Source organism: Microtus oregoni, unplaced genomic scaffold, assembly GCF_018167655.1.
Source record: "Microtus oregoni isolate MIOR12 unplaced genomic scaffold, Mior012 000013F_ref0000133, whole genome shotgun sequence".
Lineage (NCBI taxonomy): Eukaryota > Metazoa > Chordata > Mammalia > Rodentia > Cricetidae > Microtus > Microtus oregoni.
The window spans coordinates 5817721-5844343 of NW_024543072.1; the positions used below are offsets into that span (position 1 = coordinate 5817721).

Below are 26623 nucleotides of genomic sequence, written 5' to 3' on the forward strand. Positions count from 1 at the left end.
CTGGCTAATATATAACACCATTCCTTGGTCCCAAACTAAAGCAGAGAGAGATGCTCTACTACCATAATTCTGAGACAGCATAAGTAACATTTCAAAATCTAACGCTCTCCATGCAAGCCATGATGTTTGTTGTTCTTCTTCTTTAGACTAGACTGGAGAATCACAAAGGAGGAACAGGGGTGTGGGGGGGGGAGTTGCTGCTCTGTGTATTAGTGGCACACTGTTGCATAACAGATGACCCCCAAATTAATCAGCTCAAAAAACACATGTTCATTACCTCCCCCGCCATGGGTCAAGGGACCAAGCCCAGCTTAGCTGGGTCCTTTGCTTCCCTATGTCTCCCAAGGCTGCAGCTCTGGCCTAGGTTAACACTCATTACCTCATCTAATGCTCAGTTGTGGCTGCCGGTAGGTTTCATTGCTGGCTTACATGCTGCAAACCTCCTCGCCTCACTGGATGCTGGCTGAAGGTTGCCCTCCTGTTCTTACCATCCAACCTTTCTACACAGCAGCTTGCTTTACCAAAACACTATGAAGGCAACAAGGTAGAAGCTCTTCTGTAACATCACTTGGACGTGGCATCAACATCCATTGCTTCTGCCGTACTATTTCTTTTAGATGCAAGTCTCTACATCCGGTCCTCGAGAGAATGTAATTACACTAGAGCGTGAATTCCAAGTTGTAAGGACCACTAGAAATCACTTTAGAAATCTGCCCACCACGTTCACACTCTTGGAATTCAGATGGATAGAGCGGGCCAACAAAACACCTCTTTAAGTATCTTAATATAAAACCAAGCCATGTGGTTTCCAAAATATGCAGCTAAGACCTCATGAAAATAAAACAAGTGAGATTAAGAGTAAAGGACATTAGATTTGAAAATACCAAAGTCTGCTAAAATAATATTCCAAGCACATACAAACAATATGAGGGAAACCTTATGGGAGTATTGGTATCTTAGCAAATCTTAGCAAGGAAGCCACGTTTTCTTAACAGCAAACAAGGGACTCTCAGGGCAGCGGCCCACCTCAACAGGTATTCAATACCAAGAAATCTAGGCTACTGTGAAATTAGTATTTAGCACTGTCAAATATCAAAACACAAATATGCATTTTGAAAACGTATCTAAGGCCTGCAATTTGCTATGCGGTATGTGTCTCCCTTTAGCAGTTTTGCCTACATGATTCTTTTAGATACATCTCTACCACAGTAGCAAGAAAACTGTGCTGGCCATTCCAAACCCTGGCCGACACACACATTTTTTTCTAAGCTTTAACTAACCATAAATTCTCAGATATCTGAGCATCTCGACATTCAGCGGTGGTGGCCAGCCAGAGAAACTGCCTCCGGATGACTTCAAATGATTTAATACACTAAGGACGGAACACATACTCAGAAACCCTGGAACAGTCTGTTCTAGACAAATGTAAACGCAGACGAGGATTATCTTAAACCTAAATGGTCAGAGTCGCTCTGTACATTTTACCATTCTTTTCAAAAGCACACACGTCTTCTGCTTTCCATAAACTCTGTCGCCGATTCAGTTATGAAAATGCCTATTTGGTTTGTTTCTTTAGAGAGATATTTGACCAACAACCAAACTTAACCAGACCTGTCCCTAAAGCTCCCAAAACCATAGCCACCTGTGGAAAACTGACCAGAAAGCAACTTAGAGTTACTGTGTGCTGCACAAGCTTGACGGGCAACCAGATGTGTGCAAGGTGTGCAGAAGGAAGTGCACACCCAATTCCACTTTAACAGCCATGGGCAGAGCAGAGTAGGGAGCCGATGACAGGGGAATGAGGTTGAGACTACAGGCGTTTTCCAACTGATGAAACAGCTTAACAACAGATTTAGCACCGAAAACAAGGCTCTGGTGTTGGGGGTTGGGTTGGGGGCTGACTGATGGATGCCCTTACCTCTCTCAGATGGATGTTTTCCTTCTCCTTCTGGTCTAAAATCACCTCCAAGTGGCTGACCTGAGACTCGGCCTCTGCCATCCGCCGCGTGCGCTCACTGTCATCCTCGAGGCTTTTGGATGGTAACCCTTTACTCTGCAGCATCTCCAGCAGCTTTTTAATGGACTCATCTCGGGCATTGAGAGTCTGCTTCTGTGTTTCAATTCTCAATTCCATTTCCTCCAGTGTCTTCCGCAGAAGGAACAGCTCCTTGGCCTGTCTGTCGTGCTCAGCTTGGAGCCTGCGGAAGTTCTCCTCCGTCAGCTCGATGGTGAAGTGCTCCGCCCCTCGGTTGCCACTCTCTTGCTGCAGGAGGTGGTTGAGGTCTCTCTGGGTCCGCAGCTCATCCTGAAGGGCCTGGATGGTCAACTGCAGATGCTACAGGAGAAAGATGGAGCAGGAGAGGAGAAAGGAGGAAAGTCAATACACAGGTCATTGTGCTATCTGCCACTACCACACCATGAAGATGGAATGTTAATCATGAGGTCCAGGGGCCAGGTATGAAGTCCTCCACGGTGACTTCAGAAGCATGGAACAGCACATGGAGAGGGTAATTAATTCAGTGATGCTTTCTGAATGTCTTAGGAGGAGAGAAATGTACACACACACAGAAACGGTATATTAGTGTCGACCACGTGGGAAATCATACATCTACGGGGTTTAAATTAGGAAGGGCAAGAGTTAGGGGGAGGTTTTCATGAAACACATCTTCTTGGGCCCACAACACTCCAGACTCAGTATTCCTTGTTTCCTAAGATGTTCTCAATCCATCATTTCCCATGATAAATGCATAGCCATTTAAAAATGAAAATCATAGGATCCAATACGGGTAGACGCAAACAAGGACTTTATTTTTTACAAATAAAGCTGCGAACAGGTTTAGTAAACAGGATTACTGCCTCTGCAAGCAAAAGGGACTAAATGGAGACACAGACAGCACATTCAAACACACGAGGAGGTGAAGCTATGCAGCGCAAAACAAACAAGCTGCAAAGAGTGGACAAACCTTGGTTCTTCTGGCATCCAATAACTGAACAGCATGGGAAATGAAAAAAAAACGAAGCAAAAAATCAACATAAAGAAAAGTCCAGTGCAAGCAAAGGATATTCAACTAAAAGAACTTAATCAACATAGACTACCTTCACAAAAGAACAAAAAGAAAAAGGAAAAAAAAATTCTCATTACGCCAACACCCATAAGCTACACACAATTCAGAGCATTGAAGCTGGATCAATGCAAAAAAACAAAATGAAAGAAAGAACGAGAAGCCAATCGAGGCTTATTTCAATAGCCTTTTGTTTCCCCCTCTGTCTCTGACCCACCCACAATTTTTGGCTATCTTACCAAAGAGGAAATCTATAGAGTACCCAAAACATTGTTTCCTGCCACCACAGTGGAAAGCACCAGAGAAAATAGTTAACATTGGCAAAAAGAAACCCTTGAATGAAGTCAGCTGGTGAATCCACGTCTTCCTTTCCAGACCAACCTCAGACTGCTCAGAGGCGGCAGCCACAAACCTGAAGACGGTTTTTGCCCAGGGACATACCAGGAAGCTTCAAAAATAGCAGTTACTCATTCATTCACGGACTACGAACCAGACCGCAACACTAAGCAGAGGAGTCAAGCTGGACGTAAGACAGGGCTCCCGCCCACAGGGACTCATGGTGTTGTAAGGCACAGATAATACTACATCTGAGCTATATAAATATTGGAACAGTCAACATTTGAAATCTGTTTGAAGTCCTGTGGCTGATACCCAGAGGTGCTGAGATCTTTCTGAATGTGGCTTCACCCAGAAACTAGCCCAGTGTTGCACACTGCTGGATTACACTCTAGAATGTCACACTTCGTCTGCACACTCGGGAATGAGAAGTTCCTTGAGGGGTGTTCTTCTTAGCTTTGTGGGATACTGAATGCTACATATTGACATAGATTACTGATTACTTCATGATACAACACAATCTTACAAATGTAAGTTTCAGGGTCCTTTATTCACAAAGCTGTGTAACCATCAACACTGTTTTTATCTTATTTCTCAGCACAGAAAGGAACGCTGTACCTTTTAGCAATCGACTTCCCATTTCCTTCCCAAGACCAAAGCCCTGGGAGCCAATAATCTTTCTGCCTCTAAAACTTTGCCTATGAAAGACATTTCTTATCAGTGAAATCATGCAGTAAGTGGCTTCTTTGGTTTCATATGCATTCGGAGTTTAGTACTTGTTTTAGCAAGTATCAACATCCCATTGCATCCTATAACTGAATTTTATTCCATTATAGAGATATACTAAATTTTATTTATCTATTTAATCGGCTTGTTTATATACAGGCATTTATAGCAGCATTGTTGACATTGGCCAAAAAGTACAAATAATCCATGTGTCTAACAATTAATCAGTGCACATATGTGATGTATCCAGGCAATTAAATATTATTTAGATAGAAAATGGGGTGCTATAACTAAAGGGTGACCCTGAAAAATATTATGTCAGCACAAAAGAAGTCAGTCACAAAAGACCAAAAACAGCGCGATTTCACTTACACAAATCAGATAAGCAAATTCATGGCAGATTGATTACAGAAAAGAAGACAGTATAACTACGGACCTCTACGATGTTTCTTCCAGTGTGATAAACACTTTCTCAGGCTAGGTGGTGGTGTTAGCTGCACGGCTCTGTGAATATATGAGAACTGACAATTTGTACTCACGGGGTGTAAACTGTAAGATAAATCATTTTTACCTCAATAAAGCTGTCGCAGAAAGTATAAACTAAAAGCACAGGGCCATATGATCTTTCTCCACCAAGACCCCACGTCTAAACCAATCAAACATTGCACTGGAGCAACTTTGGGCCTGCTTTGGGGTGTGCTTTAGCTACGGTCTTCTGACTACTTAAATGTGCTTTCCCCTAGCATGTCTTTGTCCTTTGACAGTGGTGTGGGTTTCCGAGTTGATGCAAGTTAATTTGGAGACAAATGCGATGAATCAAGTTGATGAGAATGGAAATTGTCTTTCCTGAGAGCAACCAAAAATCATGTTTCTTCAAGTCAGAAGGAGGTTCCAAAACAAATTTGCACCAATGCTCTGATCACACGTGCCAACACTGGCAAGATAACAGGAAAAGAACTGTCCCTGAGTGGACAAGTTGTCTATCACCCTGGACCTCTGTTCTCATATCTAAACAGTAGGGCTCGGTCTAATGCCTATCTTCTTCCTGGAATAACACAGGTGCACAGTTTAAGGGAAGAAGAGGAGCGCCATTTATCCATTCAGTATACATTTATCTTCTATCTCTCAGACTCATAAAATATAAAACAAGAGGAAGAGAAAGTAGCTCATGTTCATAGGTCCTGTCCGCAGGTTAAGAAGTAAAGCCACAGAAGAGACACTGTGTCATGAGAGTCATGACAGAAAGTCACAGCTGGGTAGCGAGACTCACAGAGAAGCTATCACCATGGGAAGGGCTATGTAGATCCCACCCATGTGTGGTGACTTCAAGGAAAAATGAGAGTCTCCCCATAGCATAAAGTTGCAAACTGAAGAGCCCATGGAAAAGTTCAGAGCAAAAGAGAAAGCAAACCTACTAAGAAACAATCACACTGAAAACCTGGACAGGACTTACATCTGCCACATATGGCTCCAAGCTCTAGCCAACTTTCCTAACAGCCCAGAGAGGGTACACACTGTTACGATCTCCACGTGCAGTATGAGAATGTAGACACAAATTAAGCAAGTTGTTCCAGCTCATTCAGCTTGACAAGAGGCATAGCCAGACACTTATCTAGCCCCTCTGGCCTCCGCATCCCTGCCCGAACCATAATTGCAAGTGGGCTTAGAAGTGGAGCAAGTCCTTTAGAACGCGCTAAGAACCGAGTGGGGTGGTTACAGCAGACCGGTGGGCATGTATATCAGCTGGAGCAATTCTCACAATTTAGAATTAGCCATCCTATCCATGCTATATTTTGTAGAACGGTAGCTAAAAGGAAGCTTGTAGTTTACATGTTATTAAGAAACACTTTTCCGTTAGTCCGTTAGTCACAACATGAGCAAATACAATGGGATACTCAGTCTAAACCTCATTTCCTAAATGTCTCAAATCTATGTTTGCATTTAGTTTTTGCTCTATTTTAATGTTAATATGTCCAAACTTAAACATTCATAACCTGGTTTCTGCACAAAGGATTTCTTAGCAAAATGTATACACCTGCTAAGTCTTGATCATCTTTCCGTTCATATCCTTGAACACAGGGACTAGGAAGACATCTCCTTTGATATCACTTTCTCCCCTACCCCCAACTCTATCTCTTCCTTTTTATCTCTAATTACTCAATCTTTAAGAAACTCAGCTTGAGCCAGCAAAACGGCTCAGTCGTACTCTTGCCTCCTAAGCCTGGAAACTTGAGCTTGAGCCCAGAAACTCATACAAGGGTAGAAGGTGAAAATGAAGTATGTCCTATGGCCTCCAAAGGTATACTGTGGTGTGTATGCCCCCACACACACCATGTACACAGACACTGTAATGAAAAATAAAATTAAAAAATAGCTCAATCAGTTTCATAAATTTGCTGGATATCCTTATCTCAGGTTAGATATTTAAGAATGATAATTTCAATTTTTAAATGTAATAGCACCCTTGCTAAGAAATTTTGCACTAACAACAATAGCCTCTCAGGTTCCATGTTTGTGAGAGAGATAACGTAGAGATAAAAGGTATTCACTTCAATGAAATAAAATCACTTAATGGCGATTAAGTGAGTGACTGCTTACAAAGCTCAATGTGCCAGGCACAGAGCACACACCCCACCAGTCAGGATGGGCTAAGGTCACTTCAGAGACCGCCACAACAAAGTCCCACATTCTGAAGAGGGCAACCCACCTGCTTACCTGGAATTGGATCTTCCAGGGCTTTCAGGGAACTTAAAAATTAGGTTGTCAACCTCATTTACAAATGAGAACAACAGATGCACACAGGCTACAGGCCCAAGAGAACACATCTGTGCCCCAACAAAGACAAAGTCTTTACTTCAGGGATCCTGTGGTTGGTACTAGAAAAGCAGACAGAAAGGGCATGACTCTAGACTGTGACAACCTAGGTTGCCATGGCATGTCCTATTGGAAGGATGTGACATAACCTAAATAACTTATTCCACAGTACTGAGCCCACCCAGTACTTAAACAGTATAGGATAGCGCAAGGACAGTTGATCTAAGACCATCTGTGGAAGGAACTTGGTTGTGTGAAGAATTAAAAAGCTTGAGGGTACCAGCTGCCAAAGGCAAGACTACACTCAGTCCTCATCAGAAAAATTTCTCTGTGCAGCAGATGGTAGTTAAGACAAAAATTCATAAGAGAACAAGTGTCTGTGGAACCCTGAACCTTACTTGGAACATCTGGATTAGGCCTGTTCCCCCAAGGACATCATGGAAGAGGGAGCAGAAAGACCGGAAGAGCCACCAGTCAGGAGGACCAAAACCAAACAGTGGCTTCTGGACACGAGAAGCCACTGCACTAATGAATGAACTGACAGCTGTGGGTGTCTTCATAACATCTGCATAAGATTAACTCAGTCAATGCTCCAGCAGACCTGAAGGAGAAGCCCCTGAGTCCCCACCCCAGCTGAGGAAAGAATATGGCCCCTGGTAGGTTGGTCATGCTCCAATAGGTGGCCCACATTTGTGCATATATGAGCAACACAAACTGGACTCAGTGAGTTATTGTTTTGAGGGTGTGAAATTTGGAGGAGAGATGAGAGGTAAATTTGGAAAGTGTGGTGATTTGAATAAGGATGGCCCCCCCTAGGGTCATATATTTGAATGCTTAGTAACCAGGGAGTGGCACTATTTGAAAGGATTAGAAGGATTGGGAGATGTGACCTTGTTGGAGGAAGTGTGCCATTGGGGATGGACTTTGAAGTTTCAAAAACACATGCTAGTCCCCCACCACTCTCCCTACAGACAAGGGAGGGAAGGAGGGAGGGAGAGGGGGAGGGAGAAAGGGAGGGAGGGAGGAAGGGAGGGAGGGATTCCGTGGCTAAGAAGACATACTGCTCTCCCAGAGTACACAAGCTCCATTCCTAGCACCTGCATCTAGCAGCTCACAACTGTCTGTAACTCCAGATCAGGGAATCAGGGAATCAGACACTCTCTTCTGAGCTTCACAGGCACCCACTCACACAGAGGAGAAAGGTAATATAGCATATAGCATCCTACATTCTGGAGCATGTTCCAATCCTGGCCGGATCATATCCTAGCTGTGTGATAAAGAATGTGTTTCTTAGCCTGAGTCTGACTTCTCATCTGGAAATTGGGGGGTGAACGACTACCTTATATCACTGAGTTCAGATAAAATGTTCCTTCTTCAGCAAGTGTGAACTAGGCCATACTCTCCATATGCCTGCAAGGCTGGTCCTACATTCTGTCAAACACCACCTGTTGTTGAGGTAGAGGCCAGGACTAAGGCACTGGACATATGTAGACCCTAGGGTAGGAGCATGCTGACACCTGGCATTCAGACAGGAAGCTGGTCTGGTGGGAAGTCCCGCCTTTCTTCTCAGTCTAACGCTGTCCAAGTACAGTTAAGGGAGAAAGGTGTGGGGTTGAAGACAAATTGAGATTTTCCCATTTACCATGACTTCCCCAACCAACCTGGCCCTTTCTCTATGCCACAGTTTGGCCGACTGTTAATTGGAAGTCATTGTGGGAACGTTGTTCACAGTTACTGTGTCACGGTATTATTTGAAAGAGCCAGCAAGACTCCATTTCCTCCCGACAGGCCCTGAGCGGAAAGGAATTCTCAACTCACAATATTGACGACATCACAGCCTGAAGGAAAACACCAGTTAAACTTCATTATCAAGTTACCAGACATCAAGCGTTCTTGTGTTTTTACCAGACTAGTTAAGCCTGCTTCCCAATGTAGCTTCCCTGGAACGGCGTCCCGTGAGCTGCTCAAACGTTCACTTGGAGGCTGTGCTGAGTGGGAGGAATGGGTATATTAGCAGTAAAACGACTTACCCTTCCTTTTACACTCTCAAGCATTCACACACAAAACAAGTACCCTGTTAATCCCTACACTGAAAGGGACAGCACTGTCCCATGGTGCACGTAACAGCCACACTCAGATCCAAAAGGGAAGATGAGTCAGAGGAGACTGGGCCACCAGTCAGTCGGCACAAGGCCACAACGGGGTGGAGGCCAGGCTTCCGGTCCTCTCTGTGAGTAGTGGAGTGGTGCTGCCCTAGACCTCAGTTCACTCTGTCCCTCTCTCTCCTCAGGCCTGCCAGTTCATTCCTCTGCCGGCACAGCTCTGACGCTGCCAAACCTCTGTCCACTTCACAGGAGGATAAATCGGGGTGGCTCAGAGGATCACACTGCACTCACATCATGGGCGGATACGAGCCAGAGTCTAAACTTGAGACCAACTCTACCCTCTCGCAGAACTTCGTTTTACACAGCTCCCATGAGTTCCCATCCTCAGCTCATTTTTATAAAGAGAAAAGAAGAACAATGAAGATGCAAGAAACCAAACCATACACGAGTTTATGTGGAAAAACGAGGAAGAGAGACGCACGCTTTGCCTGAGCCAATGTTTAGAACGCCAACTTCCAATAGCTACTGGAGTCAGAATCTAATCCAGATTTCAGAATGTCTAAAATACAGAAAGGTAAATAGAATGAAAATATAATTATATATGTATGATGTGCATGGAACACACAATTATTTAAATAGGCACTAGCCAGATGTTTAGAATCTGTGTCTTATCCCCAAACATGGAAAATATGAGTTCCTGGCAGATTTTTTAAAAATTTGTGACCTTAAGCTCTTTTCCACACTGTGGGGAAAAAAACAAAAACTGATAAAGTTTTTGCACTGTGAAGCAGTTTCAGGCCCCACTGCTACAAAACTGTCTCCAAGCTATATAAAAATATGAATTGGCTTATACCCAGAAATCTTGAAATTTCTCCTTTTTTAAAATAAATCCATACTCCTTCTCAGACAAGGATTAAGTATAACTCTTTCAAAGAAAACAGAATCTCTCTGCAGACCACTTAGCCTGCTCCACTCCTCTTGTGACTTTATTTTCTTATTAATCATTTTCCCATTGTCTCTAATCACATTTTTAGGGCAGGTTCTCTGTTCCCTTTCTCTGTAATCCTGTGTGTACTCATCGTGGCTCCAAAGCTTCCCTGGGCTAAGCCATGCATGTGAAAAGACAAAGAGACCAGCTAGAAACATGTGCGCGTGCTGGTGGAAGGCTCGGTGTGCTGAGAAGGGGATGAAGGGAAGAATATTCAAACACACGGGCCCGGGCCCTTCCTTAGTGTAGGGGACAGCAAAGGGAGCTGGACGAAGTCAGAGTCCTGCTGACTGGTGACTTTGAGAGGCAGCAGGACCCTGGGCTTCTTACACAGACATGGTGTCGCTAACGACGGCAGAACCCACTTTGGTGGATACGTGGCATTTTGCCAAGATTAATAACACAAAAGACAGAATACATAAGGAAGTTTGCCTTCTTAAGCAAGGAGTTCTGGTTTTTATTACATACCAATACTCTAAGGTGACATGCTTCTGGAATATTACATTGAGCTTAGATTCAAGAATTCGTGTTCCAACTATAGCTTTGCATCCAACTAGTTATATGGTCTGGGGGAAAAAAAATCACTAATCTTAATCTGGCCTTCTGAGAGCAGTGAAGAAGAATTTTCACTCCCAATCTATCTACCCAGTACATCCTGGGTTGCTTTCAGCGAATCACTAGAGCACTCTAACTACTGATGCTTCGTCCATAAATAAAAGGCAATGATTTTAACTAACTTGTGGAGTTCACGCAAAGACAACATGAAATGCTTGTTCAGTAAGCACAGTGGTTCCCATAAACCAAGAAGCACGGGGTCTGGAACGTAAGGAATGGTATCATTATTTTGAGATAGTGATGGCTAGAGGCCCAGAATGTGAAATTCTCTTTTTCCTCCCTCTATTTAAGCAAGAAACAGAGATGGGCCTACTGAACATAAATCTTCAATCATCAAACAAATGCAACAGTGGAAAGAATACACTAAGCACTTTGGCATTTTCCTAACGAAGGGAAAACAGGAAACAGTTGTTTTAAGACCCGCTCAAAGAGTGGATGTAATTGATTTCCAATTAACTGGCCAGTATGTAATTCTGCAAGGGATTCTCAAGAATACCAACCATTCCTGTTCTGAAGGTTAAGCTATATTTCTCATACTATCCATAATATAAAAGCAACTACAGGACAATAGCATCCCCTACTGTCAGTCACCACTTCCCAACCTGGCCTAAGTTTAAAAACCAGCTGAAGTTTAAGAAGCTGGGCACAGCAGCAAAAGACAACACAAAACTAACTCTCAAAACGCTTTGTCTCGGCTCTATTTTTTTTTTTGCCATATAGCCTTTTATCAATGTATTATGGCTTCTGATCTTGTATTTATGTGGGATTTCTGTGTGTGAGAATGTGTATATGTGTGTGCATGTGCCTATATCTGTGTGTGTCTAGGTGTGTGTATGTGTGTGTATTTCTTGTGCTTTTGTATTTGGGTCTTTTTCCTGTTTTTTGTTAATTTTTAGAAGCCTATTTGTTTTCTAATGAGAGAGAGAAAGAAATAAAGGGTGTGGATTTGAGTGGGTAATGAGGTGGGGAAGATCTGGGAGGAGGAGGGGAAGCCATAATCAGAATGTGTTGTATGGGGGAAAATCATTTTCTATTTAAAAAAAAAAAGGAAAAGAAAGTTAGAAACTTTTTTAGTGAGTTTCAAGAAATAACCTCAAATGTATAATCTAGTGCTGATAGTTTAAAAAAAAACTACAGTATTAACAGTCTGAGTCACACAAGGCCACAGGACAGTACTTCAGTCAGTACTTGAGTTTAATTGCTTAGCAAACCTTTTTAGGTGGCACCTAAAAGTCTTTATTGTTCCTTTTTCCTGTTATCTTCTCTTTGCCGTCACACAACCCGTTCCTATAACAAATGGCAGCCACCTAAGTATTTCAGAGTAGGTAAAAAGGTTTATCTCAATTAATTTCAATTGCCTGGATAGATAATAATACTACCTACGTAAGCCAAATGGGGACCCTAGCTGAACTCAAACACTTCTATTCAAAACTTTAGTGAGAAGAGATTCTCTTTAGGACCACCTGCTTCTTTCTCACTGTTTCTTGGGCCATTCCACCCCAGGGAAGGGAAAGGAAGGACACACGTCATACAGTGTCCTTAGACCAGCAGTTCTAGCCAGAAGGAACAGCCACACACCTGCTGAGTAAGAATCTAAAGTTATGGCATGACCCTTGGGGCATCTGTAGACACATGAAAAATGTTTAAGAAACATCTTCAACCTTACTATTTCTTTAACCAAAGCTATTTTGCTAATAAAAATGCAAACAGAAAATGCAATACACACAGAAAGGAGGTACAGCCCCAAGGGCCTGAACGCCAGTTTCTGTGACTGATTAAGCTCAAGTAAGCTATAAACAGTGCCCCCAACACAGGGACTACAAGACAAAGAACAAGGCAGGTTATCTGTTGCTTCACAACCACTACTAACTGTTATCTGACAGGCCTATGTGCCAAGATTCCTTTCCCAGTCAGAGAAGAAATCCTATCAATTTAACTTATGTATATGCAAATATAACTATAAACCCTATAATTATATAAGATATGTAACTGTATATACTCATTTATTTTAGAGAATATAGAAATGTTAAATTATTAATGTTTAATAAATTTAATAATAAATTTATAAAATGTCAACTCTTCACTGTTATTTGATACCATTATTATTATTATTTAAAAAGATAATCTGGGAGGAGCTTTTAAATGATCATCAGAAACACCTTTCTGCACTTAACACTCACTCTTTTCCTTGGTCTATTCTGCCTCTGAGCCGCACTTCTGGGTGCCTGTCTGATGTCTCGGTGCTAAGCTGCATTTGCCTGTCTAATCTTGGTGCTAAACTACATTTCTGGGTGCCTGTGCCTGTCTGACATCTTGGTGTGATTTTCAGTGATGAGAAAAACCTCATAAAGTCAAGGTTGAAACTTCTTCAGATCAGGACTTAATGTACTAGGGAAACATGACTCTACTGGTTCTCGAGTAGCCTAGGAATTCAAAGAGTCTTCCATTTTATTAAAGCATTAGAATTGAAGGCCAGGACCCTTCTCTCTGGTATGAAGATGGGATACTTAGCCACTGTTTCCCCAAAATGTCTAAACACTTAATGTGTAAACATGTAATGAATATGCACGCAGGTGTGTGTGTGTGTGTGTGTGTGTGTGTGTGTGTGTGTGTGTAGAAAAAGAGAACATGAGTAAATGAATTAACAAGATAAAAAATGAACCACACCCCATGTGATCAGTATCTGCTTGAAGGTACTTAGAATCATCAGGAAGACAAGCCTCTTGCCATCTGTCAGGGCACTCCCAGAGAGGTTTAACTGAGTAGGAAGACTGGCTCTGCATACAGGTGGCACCATTCTGTGGCCCGGGGGCTGGAAGCTGAGCACCAGCATTCACCTCTTTCTGCTTCCCGAATGCAGAGGTCACGTGACCAGCAGCCTCACATCTGTCTGCCCTGCTTTCCCAACAGGACCGCTGAGCACCCTCTTCCACTGCGAGCAAACAGACCTTGTCTTCCTTCAGTAGTTCATGTGGGCATTTTGTCTTAGCAATGAGGAAAGGAACATAGAAGTCCCGTGAAAGGGAGTGTGGTCAATGTGTCATTAAAAAATGTATTGTCAACAGACAAAAACAAAACAGAGACCAAAGTGATCACTGCTACGTATATGGAAGCTAGAGTGACTACTAAAGATACAGGAAGGGAGAGAATGCTACATTTTATTTGGATAATTATTACTAATTTACAATGTTGTGGATATATTTTAAAATTCCCTGAATTGCAGAATTTTAAGTTGTGAGTTTTATTGTATGTCAAGTATATCTCAAAGAAGCTGTGAACAATGTTGGGTGATGGGGGAACAGTGAAATGGCTTATCAGGTGAAAGTGCTCCCTGAGCAAGCATGAGTTCCACCCCGGAACCCATGTGAAAAAAAGCCAGATGAAGCAGGACACATTGGTAGTCTCAACACGCCTACAGTGAGATGGGAGGTATGGATGCGAGAACTGGCTGGACGCTTGAGGGTCAGCCAAACTGGAGCACAGTGCATTACAGAAACAAGAGACTCTGCTCCAGCGAGGTAGAAGAGAACTGACTCCCAAATGTTATCCTCTGGCCTACACACACACATACATCATGACATGCCCATGCATGTGCATACAGACGCACACTCATGCACACACCAATAATAACTAATAATGATGATAGCGGTAATAAACGAAGAGAAGGAGAAAAGAAAGAAAGAGAAAGGAAGAACAAAGGAAAGATTGAGTGATGAGAGACAGGCATTTCACTGATACCTTCCAGGTTCCTACTTTTATTTGTCAAATAGTCTTCCCATAAACAACTTACATACCTAAAACTGTTACTTTAGTTAAGATTCTTTAGGTTGAATGCAAAAGAAATCACTTTGGCCTGTCTTAAGTCAAAGGGGGCACACAGAAAAACAGAGCAGAGTATGCCTGCCTCTGAGAAAGTACAGGCAGGGAAAGGGGGAGACGGGACATAGCAAGACTCTGAGAGAAGCGCATGACTTGTTCTCAGCACCTCCTTCCAAAATGAAAACACACAAGGCAGACGGCACACCAGGCCCAGCTTGAGCCAGATGTCCACCCCTGATCAACAGGGTGGCAGCCATCCTTTTGAAAGCCACCATTGAAATAGCAAACCTACCTAGGCTTGTGTGAAATCTTCCCACAATGCCATGGGAAAAGAATGGACTTAGAGTAGAAGAAAAAAATGGAATCACATGTGTCTGTGTTCTACACAAACAAAATCTTTCAACCATGCAAACTTTTAAGTCTGGCCATATTCATGGCCAACCTGAAGCAAACCACACAATAATCTTCTGTCTCAAATGAGTAAACCTGACTGTTGGTTGCAAAAATGACAACAAAAAAATTAATAGAACCAACCTCTAAACAGTACCAGGGGTGGGGATCAGAAGGAAAAGCAGCCTTGCTTACTGAGGATAAACTAGCCACAGTTTGTGCAAAGTCACTGCCAAGATGACTGCACCGCTAGCTGCGAGCCACGGCACCCAACCTGCAGGCACTAGTCCTCCCCATTTTTCTGCTTCTTCGACCCAGTCTTGTTTGGTACTGAAAGCCAGAGGGGATTTGATCACCACACAATTGGCGCCAGGACATGCGCAACAGCCAGAAGCAGTGGAGACCGCATGCCACCGATGGTACGGCTGCCACAGCCACTCTGAACCCCACGCTGCTAGCCGGAGGCTCTGAGGTCTGGGGACCTGGCACAGAAGATTTATTCCAACCAGGATGAAGTAACTTCTCTCTGAAATGATTTCTCAGAAAACACCTTTAAAAAAGCTTCTGAGGCTTAATCTTCTTCTGCCCTAAGAGCATACAGATTTTACAGTGGGCTTAGAGGGAGAACTGTGTAGGATGAATGTGGAGAACTAACGGGCCATTTTGGAACCTGGAAAAGGCTCCAAACTGACAACTGATGATCCCTGTTATCAATGATGGAACCAGGAGGGAAGGGGGAGGAGGGACAGAGAGACAGAGAAATGAGAACAGTCCTTTTACAATCACAATGATAAATACGTTAGTGTCTAAGAAACGATATCTTTGACAGCAATCTTGCACAACTAGCTTGAAGTCTGTTTTTTACTTTATCTGGATAATTGTGTACCTATTGTTCACGACAAAAGATATCCTTAGTGAAGATTCAGAAACCATGTATATTCATTCATGAGCACATAGAGATTTCATATGCTTTCAGATTCTTTTTCAAATCTTTAAACCAGTAAGGGAGAAGAGAATTTTTCTCCAAAGTACAGTAAAAAGTATTTTTAAACAAGGTCTTGCAAAGTGCTTCTTTCATCTATGGATATTTCTTTGGTTTTACAATTCACTTGGGACTTTTAAAGCAAAGAAGAGGAGAGAATGGCTTTCAGCTCTAGCCCTGGAACAGAGTTGACCTAGCAAGTCCAAGAGGGGTGGAAAGGATCTGACAGTGCAGGCTCGGCTGGAGCCAGAACCAGAGTCACTGAACTGCAGACAAGGGGAACCAAGGCAAGCTCTTACTCACTCCAGGCCTTCTGGGCATTCTTCCTAGGAAGATGAACTATTGGTCCTGGGTTACATAAATTTCAATATACTAAAGCTCTCCCCAAGTTACAGCGGGGCCAAAGGCCCTCCTGAATCCACACATCTGCACCCCATTTAAAGTGGATCATTGTCCCTCATCATTGTTCAGGTCTTCGGCTGTGAACTGAGAGCAGCTCGCTGCACAAACCCTTAGAGACCCAGGTCTGCGAAATGAGTGAAGTTTTTTTACTGCATCTTTGAGCATTTTACTTCTTCAACTAAAAAATCTAGAGGGAAATAAACAAGAATGTGAAGAATTACAGGTTTATGGCTATAGAAAGGAGAAAATAAACACAGCAAGAGCAGTGTCTGCAGCACACATGGCATTTATCCCTTTAAGAAAGCTTTTAAATGACGGGGGGGAGCACGTTTTAGGAAGTCTGGAGATGTAGCTAAGTTTATCGAGTGCATGGCCTAGCCCTGGACTCATCCTCAGCATTCTATAAACAGGAAGTGATGGTGCACACCTGTAATCCCAGGAGTCAGGAAGATCAAAAGTTCAAGACAATCTTAACTCCACAGGCCAGCCTGGAACACATGAGATCCTGTCTCAGTGGAATGGGGGTCAGTACCAGACAAGTGTTCGAAACTGAACTATATCTCTGGCCCCTTTATCTTTTTTTTTTTTAACTTTTCAATTTGAGACTGAATCTCATTAAGTTCCCCTTGCTGACTTTAAACTTGATTCTCATGCCTCAGTCTCTTGAGTTGCTGGGACTGCAGGCCTTCACCAACAGACAGAACTCAAAGTATCTTTGTTTTAAGTTTAATGATATTCTACAAAACAAAATTATGTGGTGATTTTACTTCAATCACTCAGTAATGTCACCTTTAATCCCAACACTCAGCAGACAGAAGCAGAAAGGGCATCTTTGAGCTAGAGGTCAGTCTGGTCTACACAGCAAGTTCCAGGACAGCCAGCCATACACAATGAACCCTGTCTTATCTACTATGTCCCAGATACAATGGTACAAAACTAGGCTTGGAGACTACAGCAATGAAAGCCAGAAAAAAGACAATATTCTCAAGCTTATAGAACTGAATATCTAGAGAGAAAATAAGGCAACCAATAAACAATAGTACATTTATGTCAAGATATGGTAAACGCATAAATAAATAAGATATGAGCACAGTAGAGGTGGGCAGCCAGACTTGGCAGAAGTGATGTCTTATGCAATATGGTAAGCAAGTGACCATGCTTCCTCTGGTAATGTTACATTTATTTCAGCAGAGACCTGAAAGGAGAAAGATATTTTCAGAGAACAGTCCACTTATCTATATTAGTCACAAAGAATGGAAAGGGCTTAAAAGGATATTTTGATTAGTTTAAATACTATTGAAATTTTAAAAAAATCTGCAGAAATATTCTACTACTTCCTATACTATTCAATTTTGAACAATAAATCAAGGGCACTGTAGTAACCATTGTGCTGTTACTGTGACAAACACCGTGACCAACAGTCACTTCGAAAAGAAAGAGCTTGGGGGTGTCTTACAGTTCCATAGAGGGTCCAAAATGGCTGAGGAGGCCTGCCAGCGGAAGCATAAAGCTAAACAATCACATGTCAAGTGCACAGAGGAGGAAGGTAGGGGGAGAGAAAGGCAGGGCAGAGCTGTATATTCGCAGAAACCGTTCAGTGACATGCTTCCTCCAGCAAGACTCCACTACCTTCTCAAACAATGCCAACTGAGACCATGTGTTCAGATGCTTGCGTCTGTGGGGGGCAAGAAACACAGGCACAGAGGCTGTTCTAAAGAGGAGCCTGCAAGGATGGGAGAATGCAGGCAAAATGTTAGCAAGAGAGGAACAACCCAAGATAAAGAGTCGCCAGGGCCTAGATGGCAGCTGACACTCCATCAGCAGAGCGGATGACCACCAACAAACAGTTGCAGAAGGCAGAGCCAACGCAAAAGCACTGCTGTGTGTGGTGTGGGAGGCATAGTGGGAAATTCCCAGGGGCAAAACCCAAGGGAAAACTAAAGTAGTGTGTGGAGCCGAGAGCTGCCGTCCAGAGGCCAGGCAGGATCGAGGAGGACGTGGTAGAAGGGGGGCCAAAGAGGAAAGGACCAAGAGGAAGTCACAGCTGAGTTTCCCCACACAACAGCAGTGAGCTGTGGATATGGAGCGATCACATCCTGAACTCTATCTCAGGGCAGAAGAAAAGGAAAATTAGTTTCCCTGAAGAAAGAGTCACCAAGGCCTGCCTGCATCTAACTCTGGCATTCATTTCACAGGGCCTATAGGTCTAGGAATACCCACAGAGAGAAATAAAAACAATTCCAGGGTACTTCTGAACAATCACTAAGGAAAGAAAGAAATCCAAAGGAAATTAAAAAGCTATCTTGAGGGAAACAAAAACAGAAACACGTATGAAAGTCTATGGGGTTCAGCAAGGCAGTACAAGGGACGCTTGCCGCCATAAACGTACACTCACAAACAAGTCCAGAGCTATATCCAAGTCGCTCACTAATAAACAGAGAAGAAATGAAAGAGAAAAAATTAAAAAATCAACAACTGTAGAAGAATTTCTGAAAAACTAAAACCGAAGTTTGACCTGGACTGAGGGAAGAAACTGAATCAGCGCTGAAGGAACCAAGGGGACTGTTGCCATGGCGATCAAAGATCATGAGTGAGAATCATGCATAACACACCCCAAACAATGAAAGTTAGCCTGTCTCTATTTTAGAATGTTGATATGTGTATGCTTACATAGATAGAACTGAAAGCTAGGACTACAAAAACTGTCAGAAGTAAAAGGATAACTTTAAAGAGCTGGCGAGGAACCCTGCAGGCATGGGGGTCACACGGGAGTCCTGGCATGTCTTCGGGGGAGTCCTGGCATGTCCTTGGGGAGTTCTGGTGTGTCCTGGGGGAGTCCTGGAGTGTCCGGGGGAGTCCTGGCATGTCCTGGGGAGTCCTGGCGTGTCCTGGGGAGTCCTGGCATGTCCTGGGGAGTCCTGGCGTGTCCTCGGGGGAGTCCTGGCGTGTCCTGGGAGTCCTGGAGTGTCCTGGAGAGTCCTGGAGTGTCCTGGGGAGTCCTGGGGTGTTCTGGGGAGTCCTGGAGTGTCCTGGAGAGTCCTGGCGTGTCCTGGGGAGTCCTGGCGTGTCCTGGGAAGTTCTGGCATGCTCAATGTAAGCAAGATTTGAGCCTGACTCTTGAACTCAAGCTCTTGTCCTAACGCTACTCTGTCAGATAAGAACTTCAGTGTATGTATGAATGAATTCGATTATTAATAAAGGTGTCTTATCATGACTGGCTCTTCTAATGTGATCTTCTTAAGAGCTCTTTCCACCCACTGCCAAGCTCCATGACAACTGGCCTTGTTCTTCACTCTACTTCAGTAACTCCATGGATCAAGGAAGAAAAGTCTCACCCATCACATTAGACTACCACATGCTTCACTGAGAAAGTTAGAACTAGAATCCAAGTCAATGGAAGAGAAAAAGTTACATAAAACTGTCCAAGAGAATCTGGAATCTTGGCAAGCAAAGGTTTCAAAAAATCCTACTTATTGAGGAAGCACAATGGGCAAGGACAAAGAGCATAGAAAGTTGGTAGTGAAGAAGGGAAAAACACAGCAGAAAATCTATAGTAATTCCCAGAAGAGCCACACATAATAAAGGCAGTATACAGTGAGCCAACGGCCAACATCGCACTAAATTGAGAGAAAATCAAAGCGATCCCACTGAAATCAAAAACAAGACAAGATTGTCCACTCTCTCCATATCTATTCAATTTAGTACTTGAGATTTTAGCTAGAGCATTTAGACAACAAAAGGAGATCAAGGAGATACAAATCAGAAAAGAAGAAATCAAACTCTTACTATTTGCTGACGATATGATAGTATATATAAGTGATCTCAAAAATCTACTAGGGAGCTTCTACAACTCATAAACACCTTCAGTAGTGTAGCAGGATACAAGAATAACTCAAAAAAAATCAGTAGCCTCTTTATACAGATGATAAACGGGCTTAGAAAGAAATCAGAGAAGCATCACCCTTCACAATAGCCACAAATAGCATAAAGTATCTTGGGATAACTCTAACCAAACAAGTCAAAGACCTGCATATTAAGAACTTTAAATCTTTGAAAAAAGAAATTGAAGAAGACACCAGAAAATGGAAAGATATCCCATGCTCTTGGGTAGGTAATATTAACACAGTAAAAATGGCAATCTTACCCAAAGCAATCTACAGATTCAATGCAATGTTCATCAAAATCCCAGAAAAAAATCTTTAGAGACCTCAAAAGCACTTTATGTGTGTGTATATACATACATATATATATATATATATATATATATATATGATAGTCAAAACAATCCTCTATAATAAAGGAATTTCTAGAGGCATCACCATCCCTGACTTTAAACTCTACTATAGAGCTAGCGTAATGAAAATAGCCTGGTATTGGCATAAAAACAGACAGAAGAACCAATGGAATTGAATCAAAGACCCAGATATCAATCCACACACCTAAGAACACCTGATTTTTGACAAAGAAGCTAAAAATATAAGATGGAAAAAAGAAAGCATATTCAACAAAATGATGCTGGCATGATTGGATATCAACATATAGAAGAACACAAATAGATTCATATCTATCACTACGTACAAAATTCAAGTCCAAATAAATCAAAGAACTCAACATAAAACCAACCACACTGAACCTCATAGACAAGAAAGTGGAAAGTGCACTTGAATACACTGGCACAGGAGACCACTTCCTAAATATAACCCCAGCAGCACAGACACTGAGAGAAACAATTAATAAATGGGACCTCCTGAAACTGAAAAGCTTCTGTAAACCAAAGGACATGGTCAACAAGACAAAATGACAGCCTACAGAATGGAAAAAGATCTACCAATCCCACATTGGACAGAGGGTTGATCTCCAAAATATACAAAGAACTCAAGAAACTAGACATCAAAAGAACAAATAATCCATTAAAAAGTGACCTAATCAGAGAGCTCTCAACAGATGTATCTGAAATGGCTGAAAGATACTTAAAAAAATGCTCAACATCCTTAGCCATCAGAGAAATGCAAATCAAAACAACTCTGAGATTCCATCTTACACCTGTAAGAATGGCCAAGATAAAAAACACTGATGACAGCTTATGGTGGAGTGGATGTTGAGTAAAGGGAACACTACTCCATTGCTGGTGGCAGTGCAAACTGGTACAGCTGCTTTGGAAATCAGTAGTACAATTTCTTAGAAAATTAGGAAACTATCTACCTACCAATACCACTTTTGGGTATAGACCCAAAGGAAACTCATTTATACCACAATAACCTGTGCTCAACCATGTTTATAGCAGCATTATTTGTAATAGCCAGAACCTGGAAAGAACCTAGATGCCCCTTAACCAAAGAATGGATAGAGAAAGTGTGGTACAAATGTATACAATGGAGTACCTCACAGTGGTAAAAATAATGACATCTTGAAATTTTCAGACAAATGGATGGATCTAGAATAAACCATATTGGGTGAGGTAACCTAGACCCAGAAAGACAAATATAATATGTCCTCACTTATAAGTGGCTTTTAGACATAAAGCAAAGAAAACCAGCCTACAGTGCACAACCTCAGAGAATCTAGATAACAAAGAGGATCCTAAGATGTGTGTGTGTGTGTGTGTGTGTGTGTGTGTGTATGTGTGTGTGTGTATACACATACATACATGGATATACATAGGAATCAGAAAAAGACAAGGTCTTCTGAGTAAATTGGAAGTGTGGGGGCCATGGACAAGGATAGAGGAGGATAGCAGAGGAAGGGAAGGGAGCAGAGAAAAATATATAGCTCAATAAAAACAAAAAAAAATTACAACATGAGTCAAAAACTTCTGATGTTTAAAGTATTGTATAAAGAACAGTTTAAAGTATAATTTTGCTTGTGGTGACGTTAAGAATGTTCACTAGTCATTCATTTCATTGGTTTGGTTTGGTTTGTTCCATCCTGGGAATGGAAGACAAGGCTCCCAATAAACTAGGCAAGTGCTTGAGCATGGAGCTACATATACCCCCAACCCTATCCCTTATTCTTTTCACTCAACATCATTGGGAATTTAAATCAGACAAATGGAGTTACACTAAATATCTAACAATGGCAATCATGTAACACAGGGTTTCATTTTTACACAATGGTTTAGAGGGTCTTCTGGTGCAGTCTACATAAGTAATTACCAAATGATTAACACACGTCAATAACCTCCATGACTGTATACCTTCCAGAAGATTCTGAAGCTCTGCCATGTTCTGAGGTGCACATGATTTGGCTCTGTTTTGTGATACAGCACCCACTGCTCTAAAGTTTCCTCCACAGCAGCCCAACAACAGCAGCACAATTCTCAAGCACTGCTTTTGTCTTTCAGATTACAGGCTCGCATCAGGACCACCCACCCCGCTGTTACCACAGTACATTTAAATCTTGGCTGCCAGCTCTCACCACTACTCTAAATGATGTTCTTTTTATCCATTCATCGCTGAAGAAAGAGTCTGGATAAACTATCGCTGACCTCCTTCCTGTGTCCAATCTACAGGTGGAAAGAACAAAGCAGAAAATGTATTACTGTTGTGTTTCTTGACTCTTAAAGAAGCGGCACTTTAAAACATCCCGAGAGCCCCAATCTTTGGAGTCCCCACACTTTGTGAATCTTAACTCCAGGATCCCCAGCAGGTTCTCCTTGTGAATACCTGAGGAAGCCTCGTTTTTTCCAGCAGTAGACTGAAAGAGATTGGCCATTTAAAATGAGCTCAGGGTGAGGAAACTACTTCACCAGAGTCTGCTTCACAGAGAAGGGAAATCTCCAACTCCAGGGGCAGGGGGGCATTGACACAGATGGAGTCTGCCTGGCCGACAGAGGCCTAAATACAGCACTTTAAAAAAAAAAAAAAAAAAACTTTAGACAAGGTTTGATTAGATTCTAATTATAGTACTCTGGTTTTCCAAATATTCTAGAATGTACTTTTTCTCTTCATAGCAATCTATGGGTCAGGCAGGTGCTACAGGTTGGAACTTGAGGCTTGTTCCCTGGAAGGTAGTGGAGCAGTAAGGAGGGCATACCCAATGAAAGGAAGTTAGGCACTGGCAGAGTCCCTTCATAAGGGATAAATGGAATGCTCCTCTTTCTCATCTTGTTTTCTATCCACCATGAAGTGACCAGCTACTTCCACAACACTCTGTACTACAATCTTTCACCTCACCTCACCTAAAAGACTGGGCCAAAACAAACCTTTCTTCCTCTCAAGTTAACTGTCTTGGAGATTTTGCCATGGTAATAAAAAGCTGGCTACCACAGGGAAGAAGACACAGTGCCATTTTAAAGAAAAGGAAACAATGCACTAGGGACAAATCTTAATCTAGTTATTCAGACTCAGTCTTGAGTGGCCATCAGTGAGCCACCTCTTCTGTATAGTCACGGCTGAAGGAAAGAAATGTAGTGAGACAGGGAAGGGCATGAGAGAGAACACCCCAGACAAAAGGAACAGTGTAAAATCCTCACAGCAAAGAGTAGAGGTAAGGGAACTCAGAGAGGTCCAGGGCACAGCACAGTTCATAGCTGAGATTGGCGAACCGGAGACACTGAACATGGGTTCGAGCCTGAGCACTTATAAACAAGTAAATTGGCGAACCGGAGACACTGAACATGGGTTCGAGCCTGAGCACTTATAAACAAGTAACTAAGCCTCTTCACTTCCTATATAAAACAGGAATCATAATTTCTATGCAATGTGTGTATAGACATAAGCCCAGCATACAAACAAGTACTGGGGTTGGAGCAGGATGGAAGAGGCACCTGTGCATGCCACATATGGCCTCAGTAAAAAGACAGACGAGGGCTTCCCAAGTAATCCCATTGGATGCCATGGCTAGTGAGAGATGCCGATAAACAGAGACAGTCTAGCTGGGCACTAACCAAGCGTCTGTCAAAGGTGGCTGAGAAAGGGAGAACAAATCCTGTGGATAGTACTGAGGCCTTAGGAAAGTTAGAGTGCATTATAACTTTGAAATTATAGTTCAGTATTATGGGTTTTATTTTTGTTTCAATTAAGAAAATTAGAAAAAAAAAGTATGGCTGAGTTTGGAACCCAAAAATCCATGTAAAAATCTAGACATGGCACATGTCTGTATCCCGACTCTTGGGAGGAAATAGAGAATGAAGTATATCCCTGAAGCACTTTGGCCTGTTGGCCATGAGCTCAGACTATCTCAAAAAACAAAAGCGGAAAGAAATCAAGGAAGACACCTGGCACCAATGCTAAGCCTACACACACACACACACACACACACACACACACACACACACACACAATGATACTTTTCCTGATGGGATAACACAACTGCCACGCTGGTAAGGTATTTAGTCTTCCTAGTCCTTGGGGGGAGGGGGTCTTCATCTGAAAAAAAATGGGGAGAGCAATTTACCTTGATCGCAATGCTTGCCATGCAAATGACCTGTTACGCTATCAATAAAGCGCATATCACGGCATCTTATAAAAACGAGCACTTACTAAACGGCAGTCATGGGCAGCAGCTGCTCTAGCAGAAGGCCTGAGTTCACACTACAGCACCAGTGTCACGTGGCTCATGACTGCCTATAACTCCAGCTCCAGAACAAAAAGCAGTTGTGTTTGTTAAACAGTTATGGTTATCTGTGGTTTCCACGGCATGCCAAAACTAGGGGTTAGATGAAGGAGGCACACTGCTGGTGAATACGGTTATCTGTGGTTTCCACAGATGCCAAAACTGGGGGTTATATGAAGGAGGCATGCTGCTGGTGAATACGGTTATCTGTGGTTTCCACAGATGCCAAAACTGGGGGTTATATGAAGGAGGCACACTGCTGGTGAATATGGTTTCCTGTTTTCAAACACTTGTGGCATGTTGACTAGTGGTGAAGATACATTTACAACATGCCCAAATGAAGTGCACCTCATGTGTCCCAAAGCACAAGAACTGGGAAACCAGGAAGGAGATCGTGCAAGACAATCAAAACCTGAAACCAAGCCAGATGTTCACCTACAACATAATAGGAAGTGGATGAGGAGACAAGTCTATTTATAGGAGAGAATTCCAGGTGTGCCCAGCCAAATATACACAAACCATCGCTACACCCAACCAAAGGATGAATTTCCCAGACAGTATTGTATGAAATACACCATTCTCCAAAGAGGAAGACTACATCATCCCATTGGAATAAAGTTTAAAATCAGGCTAGTTAACTGTGTTATTTATGAACATATACTTAGATGGTAAAAGAAAATTTTTTTTAAAAAAAGCAAAGAAGATGACCCTGGAGTCAGGGTAATAATTGATTTTGTGGGAAAAGCCGGGTTTTCAAGGGGAAAAGGATGCAGGCCATCTAGTTTTCTCTGGCCCCAGACGAGGGTGGTGTGTATATAATACTGACCCTCCAGGCTGTGCGTTCACATTGCTCCTATTCCCTGTACTTGTGTTATAGTAACCAAGAAATCTGCTTAAAAACCAAGCCATTCTTGCCTGTCCCATCTAAACCAGGCCTTTTAAAGAAGACTGCCAAGAGGGCCACAATGTATGAGCCTGGCTCTCTCTTTCCTGGAAGACAGAAGGGATACAGGGCAGGTAGGGAAGTGGCCCTGCCATCTACAATTTTTGTGACAGAGTAACTGAACCTTCATAGCCTTTCCTGTCTCAAGAGAATCTCCCAGGTCAATCTCGGTCTTGTCTGAAGTGACTTTTAAGATAAGACAAAATGAGCTAAATGAAGAAGTCTGCGACAAACACAAACAAGAAGTGAGGGACAAGGGGAAAATGCCACACGGGCAAGACATTCATCGTGCACCAAGTGCCAGGACAGTAATTGTTCAGGAGACACACAGTCAAAATCCTTCCCTAAAACACTAAGAGGAGAGAGCCCTCTTTTGCCTCAGTCTGGGAGGCTGGAGGAAGAATGGGAAGCTTGACCACATAGAAGGAGTGCACAGACAAAATGAGCCTGGGGGAGGAACACTGGGGGAGTGTTCTCTTGTGCCCAGAGAACAGACGCCAATGAAGTCAGAGAGGAGAGTTAGAGCCATTAGTTCTCATTCCTAGCACTGATACCCATTTTACCACCTTCTGCAATTTGGCCTCAATTCAGGCCTTTTCGGCTATGATAGGATAATGTGGATGAGGGCATTTACAGGATTCTAGTAACAAAAACGTAGCCAGCATGCAGGCCTCCCTCTCACGGATGCTGTTGTTTAATAAGGAAACCTTGAGGCACCGAAGGATTATTACATGGCATCACGGTTGTATGCAGAACACCTCGTGGGCCTAGAGAGCAAGAAAGATGCATCAAGAAGCACTTCAGAGGTGACCTCCTAAGCTATGCGCTGCACAAAGCTTTGGACTCTCAGGAAAATGACAGTGAAGGCAACAGGCACCGTTTGAAGTA

At 42.7% G+C, this 26623-nt stretch overlaps 1 protein-coding gene across 8 annotated transcripts in view; it reads right to left on the minus strand.

The window, feature by feature from the left end:
* The window catches only part of Erc2 (ELKS/RAB6-interacting/CAST family member 2), an 892417-nt gene that overhangs the window by 736343 nt on the left and 129451 nt on the right, over window positions 1–26623 (minus strand). For 5 of the 8 annotated variants that reach the window (XM_041662605.1, XM_041662600.1, XM_041662604.1 and 2 more), the window contains exon 3: window positions 1919–2335. In XM_041662605.1, coding sequence (XP_041518539.1) covers window positions 1919–2335 — 417 coding nt within the window. Of the gene's footprint in view, window positions 1–1918; window positions 2336–2963; window positions 2988–26623 lie in introns of all 8 variants that reach the window. The other 3 variants (XM_041662602.1, XM_041662598.1, XM_041662601.1) reach the window with 1 other exon arrangement.